The sequence below is a fragment of the Botrytis fragariae genome (assembly GCF_013461495.1).
Source record: "Botrytis fragariae strain BVB16 chromosome Unknown tig00000001, whole genome shotgun sequence".
In the NCBI taxonomy this organism is placed as follows: Eukaryota; Fungi; Ascomycota; class Leotiomycetes; order Helotiales; family Sclerotiniaceae; genus Botrytis; species Botrytis fragariae.
This window is the reverse complement of record NW_023500987.1, coordinates 199,245-212,024: the sequence shown is the minus strand read 5'-3', so window position 1 is coordinate 212,024 and position 12,780 is coordinate 199,245. Positions and strand designations below refer to the sequence as shown.

General features: G+C 42.7%; 2 protein-coding genes across 2 annotated transcripts; both read left to right on the top strand.

Annotated features, from left to right (window-relative positions):
- Positions 1 to 5,645, top strand: Bfra_000061 (uncharacterized protein; the record flags this gene model as incomplete). The annotated part of the gene is made up of 11 exons (XM_037330511.1): positions 1 to 216; positions 263 to 2,771; positions 2,840 to 3,043; positions 3,095 to 3,115; positions 3,179 to 3,308; positions 3,361 to 3,409; positions 3,459 to 3,710; positions 3,873 to 4,126; positions 4,730 to 4,983; positions 5,055 to 5,152; positions 5,508 to 5,645. The coding sequence occupies 11 exons, from the start codon at positions 1 to 3 to the stop codon at positions 5,643 to 5,645; spliced, it is 4,125 nt and encodes a 1,374-aa protein (XP_037196844.1).
- Positions 5,646 to 9,276: 3,631 nt separating this feature from the next.
- On the top strand, positions 9,277 to 11,523 carry Bfra_000060 (putative tbc1 domain family member 14 protein; the record flags this gene model as incomplete). The annotated part of the gene is made up of 2 exons (XM_037330510.1): positions 9,277 to 10,974; positions 11,044 to 11,523. 2 exons carry the CDS (start codon positions 9,277 to 9,279, stop codon positions 11,521 to 11,523), a joined length of 2,178 nt encoding a protein of 725 aa, XP_037196843.1.
- Between the last annotated feature and the right edge of the window lie 1,257 nt (positions 11,524 to 12,780).

Sequence of the window (12,780 nt, the reverse complement as noted above, 5' to 3'; positions counted from 1 at the left end):
ATGTCGCCTTTCAATTTTGTTCTCAATACCGCTTTCATTCTTTCTTCGATATCGACTTCTTTTGCTGCAGTCTGCAATGACCAAACTAGAGCTTCTGGGGATCCCTCCGGAGAGGAATTGACTGCATTCCTCAATTCTCAAGATCAAATCTCCCAATTTTGTTCGGTGGATGTATCAGGGATGACTTCAGGGACTGTTAACTTCTCAGACTTCAAGGTAGGACATCCAGAAACCCTTCAATCCGGTATACTAATAGATATAGGTCTCTTTTGAGCGCAGTGATAGCTATAATCCAACCCTGGAACATTGTACGGAAGCACTCCAGGATATCATGTCCCAATGCGTTGAGCCTTCCGATCCAGGAACTTATGGAGGAAGCTCAACATTTGAGAACGGAGAAACATACACAATCAGCAACGACTTATATCCTCAAGCACCAGCAGTCTCTGTAAATCTGGAGAACCGAGCAGTGGAAGACGCTGCGAAAGCTAGGACTCATAAAACTACTACAAAGGCGACTGCTAAAACAACCAAAACAACCCCTAAAACAACTGTAGCACAAGCAACTACTAGTCCAAAAACTACAGCAACTACTCCAAAGCCGACTCCGACTTCTGTGACTACAAGTCCGAAAACCACACAAACTACCCCTACTACCCCTACTACATCTAAACCATCGACTACCAAGACGAGTTTATCTTCAGAAACTCCAAAAACGACAGCAGCTTCCACTAGTTCCAAAACTACGCAGACAATCCCCACTACTTCGAAATCCTCCACATCCACTATCAAGACGAGTGTAGCTTCCGAGACCCCCAAAACAACATCTGTAGCCACTACTTCAAAATCTACCAGTTCCAGTAGTCTCTCAACAAAAAGCTCTTCCTCGACCGGCCTAACTAGTCCATCTTCCCAAACCCCTAAGACAACCCCTGTAGCCACGACTTCAAAACCTCTAGTCACCACCTCGATAACATCTCAATTATTGACTGCCAATACAAACCCTTCCTCAGCAACTCCCAAATCCACAATTTCGCAATCCACTGAATTCGTACCTACGACTTCGGGATCCACAATTTCTAGCATTATCTCCTCTAGTCAAATTTCGACAAAGGAAAGTGGTACTAGCACTAGCACTACTTCTATTCCCACCATCACACCCGGCGCGTCCACCTCAAGCAAGCCATCACTAAGCAATATCCCATCTTCCCTCTCAACCACCAAACTCTCCACCTCAAGCCTCGAAATATCTTCCCAGATCCCCGAGTCAACTAGCACTCCTTCACAATCTACATCCACAAAATCCGTCTCGGTGGAAACTTCCTCGCAGAAAAGTACATCACAAACCGATTCTTCATCTAGTAGTAATATCCATACTTCCAGTCTCTCATCCACCAGTTCCCTCTCAAGCGGAACAAAAATCCCCACCTCAACATCTCTTACTTCTACCCCCAATACCCTCGAACAGACTCCAACTCCCTCCTCACCCCCAGAATCCCTTCCCGCAACCAAATCAAGCATATCTCACGAGTCTAGCGGAACAACCCCCACTACCCCCTCCACTCCCGCAACTATCTCAGAACTCCCAAGTAGTGCACAGATCCATTCCTCCTCCTCAATAATAACATCTTCCCTCACATCCCTTTTTTCCAATTCCATCCCCGAAATCACACCCGGAACCACAATTTCCAGTTCCTCCGCCATTGTTTCTTCGATTCTTGGTGAATCAACTAATTCCGCTGCGCATTCTGGTAATACTATCGAGAGTAATACAATTCCCTCATCAATAATCACCTCTAGAATTTCGAGTCAATCGTTAGCGTCTTCTTCAAACCCCGAAATAACACCTTCTCCATCTACTTCATTCTCCGAATCAACTTCGCAAGTAATCTCGACCGAAACTCATATATCTTCCGGACAAACAGAAATTACACCTTCGCCTTCTCCCTCTAACCCCACATCCCAGGTAATTTCTACTGGATCCCTCACATCTTCCATCCAGCCCGAAATCACACCACATTCCTCGGAATCTTCGGTTTCCGGAACCATCTCTTCGAGTATTATCTCCGAGGCGATCCCTAAAAGTACTTCCACCGAACCTGAAATCACAGCTTCCCCCTCCAACCCACTATCCTCACAAATTGTTTCTCCGTCTCCTATCTCCGAGCCACTCCCTCAAAGCATTTCAACCACTTCCCTAACGTCTCCGACCCAACCCGAAATCACACCTGCTCCTTCCAACCCCTCTACTTCCGAAGTTAATCCATCGACTTCAGAAACCGAATTCAGTTCGCAGAGCATTTCCACAGGATCTCTCACCTCTTCCGTAGAGCCTGAGATTACTCCATCTCCATCTCCATCGGAAACATCTGAGCCATCCGAACCCGTCGAAACCTCCGAACCGGTCGAATCACCCGATCCAATTGAAACATCCCAGCCAGACACCACAGACAGTATTCCAACCGAAACTGCCATTGCATCATCAACTTCAGCTCCCTTACCCACATCAATCGCTTCATCTGCTGCGTGTACAGCCACCACAGGAGGAAATTGCTCTACATGTTATCAATACCCTGGTTCTGGCGATATCTCGCCTTCTCTCTCCAACAGTACTACTTTGGAATCTCGCAAATTGCCACCATCAATTGCTGGTCGTATATCTACTACCAAACTATATCCAAAGGTATCCAAACGAGCCACTGGATCATTTACTTCGTTTGACGCTGCCAATTTGTGTGTTTTTGGTTCCGTGGATGTTCCTTCTATTCCTGGTATGTATATAACTCGTGAAAATTATGAATATTTAAATATTGTATCTTAGCTAACCTAATATGTGAAGATGCATCTACTCTAGTCAGCAAAGCAGGCACTCAAACAGAATACTGGTATGTTTTGCAAGATACTCCTGTGAACGCAACGACCTGTCCCGCACTTGGCTTTACAAAAGTTACCGATGCAGCGCTTGCTTCTCAATTGATAAATTCGAATGCGGTTGGGTATACAAAGGCTGGATCAGGAATTAGTTGGAAGGCGAATGCTCCTAGTAAGTTTCACTCTTGAAGTCTGCTGTGAATCTTGACTAACAAATCTCTAGCCGTTGACGTAGATAGTGTTTGTAAGTATCGAGTCTTTATTTAAAAGTAGTATGAGAGCATTAGGCTAATGTCATTGTCTATAGACGATTCAACAATCCTGCAAAGCTTCTTTGCAAGTAGAGTTAACAGCAGCAACTGTGGAGCTTTCAAGGCTATTTTTGATAAGCCAGATACTGTCAATGCAGGAAAATCTAGGTTACAGACTATTTGGAAGTAAGTCTACGAATTACCTCAAATGACCACGGCTTCTCTAACATAAACACAGTGCACTCCCTAGTGATACCAATCCCGATTATGCTGGAATAGATCAAAAGGTACTTTTAGCCTCAAAGATCATAAGATATATAACTAACAAATGTAAAGATAAGCACCGTCAAAGCACAAGCTTTCACAGGTGAATTGCAACAAAGTTATACCAGTAACGATGCGAAATTAGCATATATTTCCGAATTGGCCGTGGCAATGGCCATAACCAATGATGATGCCATCGCGAGTCTATTCCAAAGCACCAATCTCCGTATTTACAAGGCACTACTTGCTATCGATGCCGTTATTGGTGCTGATGCCGTTATTGGAGCTACCAATAGTACCACCACGAGTGGTATTAAGGCAGACGTAAGTACTCCCTACTATCTCTTTGCGCACCATTGTATCATATGTATTATCTTTGATTGATACGAGGATGATAAGAAAGTCCACAATCAATTACTCCACCAACAGTATCTCATGATTTCTCCTTTCAACTTCAAGAGAAAAGCTAACACTCCTCTCTCTCAGTGGGCATCAACCTACCGCACCTACCTCACTAGCTTCCTAACCACCCGCTCCTCGAACATCCTCTCCCGAGTCTCTAGCTATCTTGATAATGATCTTGGACCTGCTGCCAGAAATGATAATGTTACACTTTCAGATGGAACGGTTTCGACAACTGAAAATTCCATTGGAAAGGGTGTTGACGCTTTACTAAATGCGTATCCTCTGGCTACTGCTTTCACATTCAACCAGGCCAAATTATTAGGATTTCCTAGCGTGTAGGTAGAGTTTGTAAGATGAACTTGAAAGGATAGACCGAAAGAGGAGAGAGAAGGTTTGTTAAAGATGGAAGCTTGATGATGGTGTAAGTTTGATTTCGATTTTGGAGGATTATCATCTTGCGGGATTGAGTTAGTTATTTTCTTCGTCATTTGTAATGTAAAATGTTATTATTTTCTTTTTTTCCACATTTTGTATTCTATTCTTCAATCTAAAAATGAGATACCAATCAATACCTATCTAATGACTTCAACACGGGAACTAAGCAAGGCTAAGCCTTGACACGCATGGACCACACAAGGCTGACTGAACTCCCCTCCACCAAAGCTCCCACTTTGACTCTCCATCGCAACTGCCATCACATCGCAACTCAATCCCCAACTCAAGATGAGTACTCTCCAAACTCAAACTTCTGCCACTTCTGCCAAAACTTTCAAATTTCCCCGCGAACACTCGTTTCCTCCCTTCTTCACCCTCCAACCTACCTCTTCGACCCTCCATGCGCAACTTCGCAAATGGAGCGATTTGATCCTTTCCTATTTTGCTTTTCATCGATTATTTCGTCTTACGGTTTCTACGTTGTTATCTTCTGAGTTGTTTAGAAATGAGAGGATTAATAGGAGATTGGATGAAGAGGGGTTGAGAGAGGTATTGGAGTTTATGAGAAAGGAGGGGAGAGTGGAGTGGATTGGCGGAGGGGGGAATGGGAAAGTAGGTGGAGATATATGTTGGGTTTGGTGGAGGAAGGTAGATGAATGGGCGAGAGTTATTGAGGAATGGGTTGATGAGACGGGACAGAGAGGGAGTGTATTGACACTTTATGAGTTGGTTGAGGGAGAGGGAGGCAGGGGTGCTGGTATGTTATTCATTTTTGTCTTCTGGTTATTTGGATTTGAAGGAGTATGCTAACGGACGGATTGGCAATAGAATTCCACGGTCTAGATACGGAAATACTACAAAAAGCATTGGCGATACTGGTGAAGAGGGGAAAAGCGCAGGTTTTCGGACAGGAGGATCAACAAGGTGTAAAATTCTTTTGAGCCATAGGAACTTTCCAGAATACATACAAGGTTAAGATCCAAAGTCTTATACCATGCGTTGCGGGACGATTGAAATAAGTGTCGAGGATTGATAAATCCTATCAATGGGAGCATTCCGCATTTGCATTCGCATAAGGAGGAAAGAACTATTTTACGGAAGCTTCGTCCCCCTTTTGAATCTTCAATAGGCCTCCACCGAATTTTGCCCGCACCAGTATCATTAGTCAATACTTCAGCAAATCCAGCCCAAGATCCTTTCCATGCCTGTCTTCCAGAAAACCCTTTAATCGAGAAACATACAGGAGGTCACAACTTTAATCATGGTACACACACTTAACAGTGCGTAGTCTCACAAGAAAGTAACCAGAGTCAAAACGACTCTTTCGGGAGCAAGGCCGACCCAAAGATCACAATCCGAACCAAGCTACAAGTAGCCAGAAAGTCGAAAGGAAATTTGAAGGCAACTGCTAGTTTGTAGCTTTTAGGCCTAGACCTAACGAATGAAAAAAAAAATCCTGTCCCGCGTTACCGTGTATCGTCTTTTCCCGCTGTCTCCGGGGGACGTACCGAAATTAGATGGAGAATAATATTCGTCCTTCAGCTGGCCTGGGTAGAATGCTAGCACGCATGGAGACTAGCACCATCGAATCTCATCGACCATCCCTTTTTCTTAGCAATAGATTTATGTTTGATCTGCGAGATTTTCTGATGGTACTTGGAAGTACTGGAGCCTTTTTAAGATGGAAATTGGAGGGATTGGTGGGTGGAATGGATGAATGGGTTATTGGGGGGCAATATTGGGTGGTTCGTTTTTGGGTATATAATTTTACAAGATATACGTACAGAAGTAGATAGGGAGGTATGAGATTGAAATCCCCAGGCGGGAAACGTCTAGCATGAAAAGAATGAAGTTGCTCACATTAATCCCATACATCCCATGTCTACCTGGCATAGGTTATATATTTAACTCTAGGAATACCAGTATTAATTCATGGATAGTAGCATAATCGAATGGTAGAAGAGTAGAAATGAATGACGGTCTCCCGTCCAGCAAGCCTCTTCCTTGCAAGAAAAGATGAGGAAAACACGTTATTAATATAACATGGTAAGTTGAGTTAAGTCACCTTGGCTGGATGTAATGTGATTCGATGGATGATGGATGATGGATGATGGATGATTATTTTTTGAACTTTGTTCCGATGAACGAATGGGTTCCCCGCTTATGTGTGTGTGTATGTGTGTGTGTGTGTGTGTGTGTGTGTGTTGATGTGTGGAGGATCTAGGTGATGGATGGGATGATTGATTGGTAAGGAAGGGTGGTGGCTTATGAGGATTACGTAGATGGTAGATGGTAGATGGATGGGTGTAGCTAGGTATTGGAGAGTAGGTATTGGAGAATCTCCGTGTGTTGTTTCTTCGATTGATGATTTCGAGATGGGAGATGGGAGAATAGCATTGTATCTAGGTGGGTAAGGGGTAGTAGGTATTGAGAGTGGAAATTCAAGGAAAAGAGATGGATGTATTAAGCGGGATGCTAAATTCGAGTAGTATGTATGTATATATGTATATATGTATATGTACCTATCGACATACTACCAACAGCCAAAACGAGGTTTGAATTGAATCTGGATTTTGAATTTGAATAGGATTTGATTTGAATTGGTTTGAAAGCTATCCTATCCTATCCTATCCTATCCATGGATTCATTTCATTTGACTGACGAATGAGATGTGTAGGGTACCTGGATTTATCTCCGAGGTGTACCTTTTTTAATATATTTATATTGTCACTACTCGGTAAAGGTTGGTGGTTGATTCTTCCATTTCCCCTTTCTCTTCTATCTATCGGATTGGCGGATCGCATCATATTTGCATGGGTGAGTTATGGAAGCTTCCGTGAAAGCTTCCGTTGGGGAAAGAAAGAATGTTGTTAGGAGATACTTAGTAGGTAGTGGAAAGTCGAAAGTAGAAAGTAGAAAGTAGGCGCTTTGCCTGGCAAGTTCATTAGTATTAGTTATGTCCCATGTAGTTGGTTAGTTCCCCAGTAGTTGATTCGTTGTACAATGAAAATACTCTCTCTGCCTTGGAAAGTTGAATCTCATTGCATGCAAAACAAGTTGAGCCGTCCGTCATCATTAATTAAGGATCCGAGTTGTCATAATGCATACTCCATACTCCATACTCCCTCCGTACACTTCGATGGACCTATGTCTTTTCTCGATTCCTCCCTCATCCAATTTGGCATTCACCGCCATTAGATGTGTGTGATCTCTTATCTCTCCATGAGCTACTAACTACAAACTACCGACTAGTTACTCAATCATTGATAGAACGGGTTCCAAACTTCTATCCTTCTAAACTTAATTCTTGAGAGATCGGTAGCAGCGGGAACAATAGACTGGTTTACTTGCGGTAGAGGGAGTCACTTGGGTTGGCGGAATCTCTTGCTTTTGGGTTTTGATAGTACACTTCAATGGTTGGATGATGATGATCGTCAACTAAGAGTGTGTGTGTGTAGATACAATGGATGGAGATGGAGATAAGAAATGTTTCAAGAAGAGAGGAGGAGAGAAGAGAGATCTATTCGATGGAATCACAAACGTTTATATTTGACTTCCTTCACTTCCTTGACTTCCTTGATTGACTGACTACCTTGACTACTTTGACTATTTAACCGGATCTCTCTATCTCTCTGGATGCTATTGAATCTCATCCTATATCCAGATACACATATACTACTTACTGCCATACTCATACTCCTATACATATACTCATCACTTACATACACATACATTTATAAACTTATACATTCGAAACTTATACATTTACACATCAACACACACACACACCTCCTACCATCTCTTCCAACAAGATCAGAATCAGGGGAGGGAGTAGTATCCCCAGTTTGTTCGCATCTTTCTTCCACGAGTCTATGAATGTATGAGATGAGTCCACGACCCACCGATTGCTAAATGAAGCATTTGAAATGATCCACCGAATATCATTACGACCACATTAAAAAGTTAAAAGATCAACTTAATCCTTACAGAGTTGAGGTCGCGACCGACTTCTCGAAATTCTCTTATCCTTGTTAATTACGAAAGTGGGAAATAATACTTGAGGGCTTCTTTTTGGTTGTTACTGTTGTAAATATTATTATTATTATTATTGTTATTATTGTTATTATTATTATCATTATCATCATTATCATTTCGCAATTGCTGCTTGTGGATTCTTGACATTGAATCTTCTTTACAGTTATTACTTTTTTTTCCAACTTCAGAATTCACTTCAGACTCAACTTGTACACTTTTCATCACCACTTCTTCAATTCATTCTATCTCAAAAAGTTGGCCTCAAAACATCTCACCCATCTATCAAGCCAACACTTTCCATTATACACCCACCAGCTTTGCTTGCTTTTCACTCTTTCACTCTTTCTTTCCTTCCTTCCTTATCTAGAAACGAATTCATTACGGAGTACGAACCCATCCAATACATCTCTTCCCTCCCTCTCACAATAGAGGAGCGAAAACACAATATCTTTTTCATTTGAGAATAAACTCGACCGACAGCTTCTACAGCAGCAACACTCATTACAATACAATACCGGTACATCAACATCAACAATAATATCAATATCAATTTCATTTTCACTACCTCCATCACCACCTTACGACCAATTCCATTCATTACAATCGTTAATTTCTAAAGAAAAACAAGCAAGAATTATTTATTTCCCAGCTGTTGTGACTCTCGTTCAGTCAATCAATCAAATCAACCTTTCAAAAAGCTCTTGTTCTACCTCAATTCGAGCCAATTCACTTCTCAATTCAATTCCACGTCGATAAATCATAAGATTCGAATTTAGATCAATTTCCATTCCTTCCTGACTTCCTTCGAAACAAGCCTCAAAAACGGATAACCCATAAATACACAACATAGCATAATCAGGGGGGCAGGTATCATCTCATCTTTTCGAAACGGTAAATCATCATACCGCCTCCACCTTCTCCTCCTCCACTTCATCCCAGCTTTCAATTCAATACCGCCAAAATAGCTACCTTACGAGAAAACCACTACCCTCAAATTCCATCTTTTGAAGATGCGATGATCTACTCAAATGATGCGGGTTATCCAACATCAATGCCTGGTTCACCTCCCGAGTTATCGGGATCCAAATCCTCGAAATCCTCCTCATTTCATTCCTCTTACCAATCCGATAACGATGAAATTCTTTCCGATGTCAATCATTTCGAAGAAATTGGACTCGACGATGAATCAAGAATTGACTCGGACATTGGGGAATTCGCCGTCAAAATGTCGACAAATCCATACTCTTCAACATTCACAACTGACTTGCGAAGTCAAGCAAAGCAACAACGACAACAACAACGAGCTCCCATGTCTACCACACAAGGAAATACGAGAATTCCAAGAGATTTGACATCAACTACAAAAAGTCGTCAGGGTTATCCAACATTGAGGTCACAGATACGAAATGCGGCATCGGATGGCTTGGCAATTGTACCCGTACCCAGTTCATCAGCAAAAACCAGAAGAGGATTGAGTAGTCCCAGTGCACCCGTATTACCGACTACACTTACACGACAGCGAAGTTTGAGTCCAAACATTGGCGCGAGTCCAAGGAGTAGCATATCCGGAGCTTCCGCGAAAGGAAGAAGAGGCAGTTGGGTTTCGAATCGAGAACGAAAGACTATACAAGAGTTGGAGAAGGAATGTGATGAGGATGATGGAGATGATGTACCTGACGAATGCCTTTTGGAAAATGTGCCAATATCGCCGCGGCCTCCACAAGAACGAGCAAGTGCTGCACCATCAGCATCGACGAGTCCCGAGAGACCGGCGAAGGAGAAAACAAAGCCACTTGGAAATGGAACCTCTGCCAAACCAGCAGAACAGGGGGAACTTAGATCACCAAGAGCGATCATGACACGAGGAATAACGACGGGACAATTTTCAACTAATCATTTTAATTCTAATAAACCTCGGGCAAAGAGTTGGAACGAAGCTTTGTCGGATTTGAGTGAAGAAGCAAAGGCTTTGACCGAAGCTTTGGAGGCACATGCGGAGGATGAAGAGAGAAGGGATTCCGATACTCATAATTACCAACGTTCAGCCAAGCCAACGAGAGTGAAATCATCATTCGCCGAATTGCCTCCATTACGAAGAACCGAACTTATGATTGATCCGCTACCTATATCAAAGGAGAAGGAAGCCGTACTTTCGAGGACGAGACCATCATGGCTTCCGCCAAAGGATCCAGCTGAGGAAAGACGACATCTTAAAGAATATCAAAAGATGATGGCATCAGCGGAGAAAGTGGAACGTCAGAGAGAATCCGAGAAACGTAGCAAATCAACTTGCAGAGATGACACAGCAAGTTCTTTGTTACGGATTTGGGAAGAACATGTTTTACCCAATTGGGATGATGTGATAAGACAACGAAGAACGAGAGAATTATGGTGGAGAGGTATAGCGCCAAGGAGTCGTGGAGCCGTGTGGTTGAGAGCGATTGGAAATCCTTTGGGATTATCGGATTCATCATATACCGCTGCTCTTCGAAGAGCTCAAGCTTTAGAAACGACAATCAAGAGCGGTTCTCAATTAAATGCAGAAGAGGAGAGGAAGAAAGGTTGGCTTGAACGAATTGAGAGAGATGTCAAAGAGACATATCCTGAATTACGAATATTTCAACCCGAGGGACCGTTGCATGTGGCATTAATGGATGTTCTCAAAGCTTATTCCATGTACAGGAGTGATGTGGGTTACGTACATGGAACAAGTGTAAGTAACAATTCTTTTTTCTTCATCTCTACCTTTTTGCTTTAAAATGGAAAACTAATCCTTGAGTAGACAATTGCAGCCATACTTCTTCTCAACCTTCCCGATCCTTCCTCGTCTTTTCAAGCTCTCTCAAATATTCTCAATCGACCTCTTCCTCTCTCCTTCCATACCAATGACTCCGGCGCCATCTCTCGCGTCTATGACCTCTTCCTCACCACTCTGTCACAAAAGTTTCCACGTCTTCATTCTCATCTCACATCAAAAGAATTAAACTTTAATCCAGATGTCTATCTTCGTGATACATTTGTATCTCTATTCACGAGCTCGATATCCTTTGATAATGCGAGTAGATTGTGGGATGTAACAGTTTTTGAAGGCGATTCAGTATTGGTTAGAGCGGCGGTGGCACTTTTTGGATCTTTGGAAAGTAAACTTCACAGTGTTAGTAATGATGAAGAAATTTTGGTAGTTCTTCAAGAGGGAATTGGTGCTGAGGGGATGGGAGAAGAGGATTGGATTGCGGCTGTTAGAGGGGCTGGGAAGTCGTAAGATGATTTGTAGATGGATTGATGGGCAAAAGGAGTTTGGAGCGAGTTGATTGGGAATGGAAAGGAATTGTGAGGAAAAGATGGATGGATGAGTGGAATGTACAGTACCAGTCTAGTAGTCTTACATGCGATTTCGTGTAGGTGTACAGTAGTTTAGATGTGGAAGCGATGATCAATCAATCGATCAATCAATCAATCAATCAATCAACTTTTAAAGGATTTTATGTTTTCTGTTTTTGATGAGGTGAATGAATCAGTTCTATCATGAAAAAAAGTGGTGTATATGTGTTTGATACGGCGGAGCGGACTCGACTCTTCGTGATCGACTACCATATCATATCATGTCATGTCATGCTATGCCATGCTAGTTATCGCCCGACATCAAGCTGATGAGTAGGTATTGACCGATGTAATGTGATACGATACGATATGATATAATATGCTATGATACATTCCTCTCCTCATTCATAATTTCTGGATAAGGGGGAGGGGATGGCGGGGGTGAGGAACGATAATCGAAGGGGATTTTGAGGAATTTTTGAAGAGGAGATTGGGGGATTGAGGGGAGAAGGAGATGAGGTTGGGGAGGGTAGGGACGAGGATGGAGATGGGGATTAATTGGGAGAGAGAGGGAGAGGGAGAGGGAGAGGGAGAGGGAGAGGGAGAGGGAGAGGGAGAGGGAGAGAGGAGGGGAGCTTGGATTGGATTGGATTGGATGGTGTGTTCTTGTCGGATTTGGATTCTGATTCTGATTCTGATTCTGATATATATATGTAGATACATAGGATGTAGAATGAATGAATAAGTGATGTCTTTCGTTTATCATGAGAATGAGAATGAGAATGAGAATGAGAATGAGAATGAGAATGAGAATGAGGAAATTGGAAATTGATTGATTCTTTGGGATATAGGGGAGCGTGAGTCAATCGGTTTTGCTGGAGGGTGGAAGGTGAAGGTAGGGTGTCTTATGTGGTTGAAATGAGGGGAATGGAGAGGAGAGGAATGGGCGGGATGTATTTGTTGGGTGTGTTTGAACGTGGTGAATACATACAAGAATGGATGCGTAGATCCACGAAGAGACAGCTGAATATATGCATACGTCGTAAAATGCACACTGGAGCGAACCTGAATTCGCAATCATGTCACATCATGTCATGTTGATCGGCTGATGTGTGGGTATCTAGGTATCGGTATATCACGTGAATGAATGTGTATATGAGCGAGGATAGATGGGATGGGATGGGATAGGATGGGATGA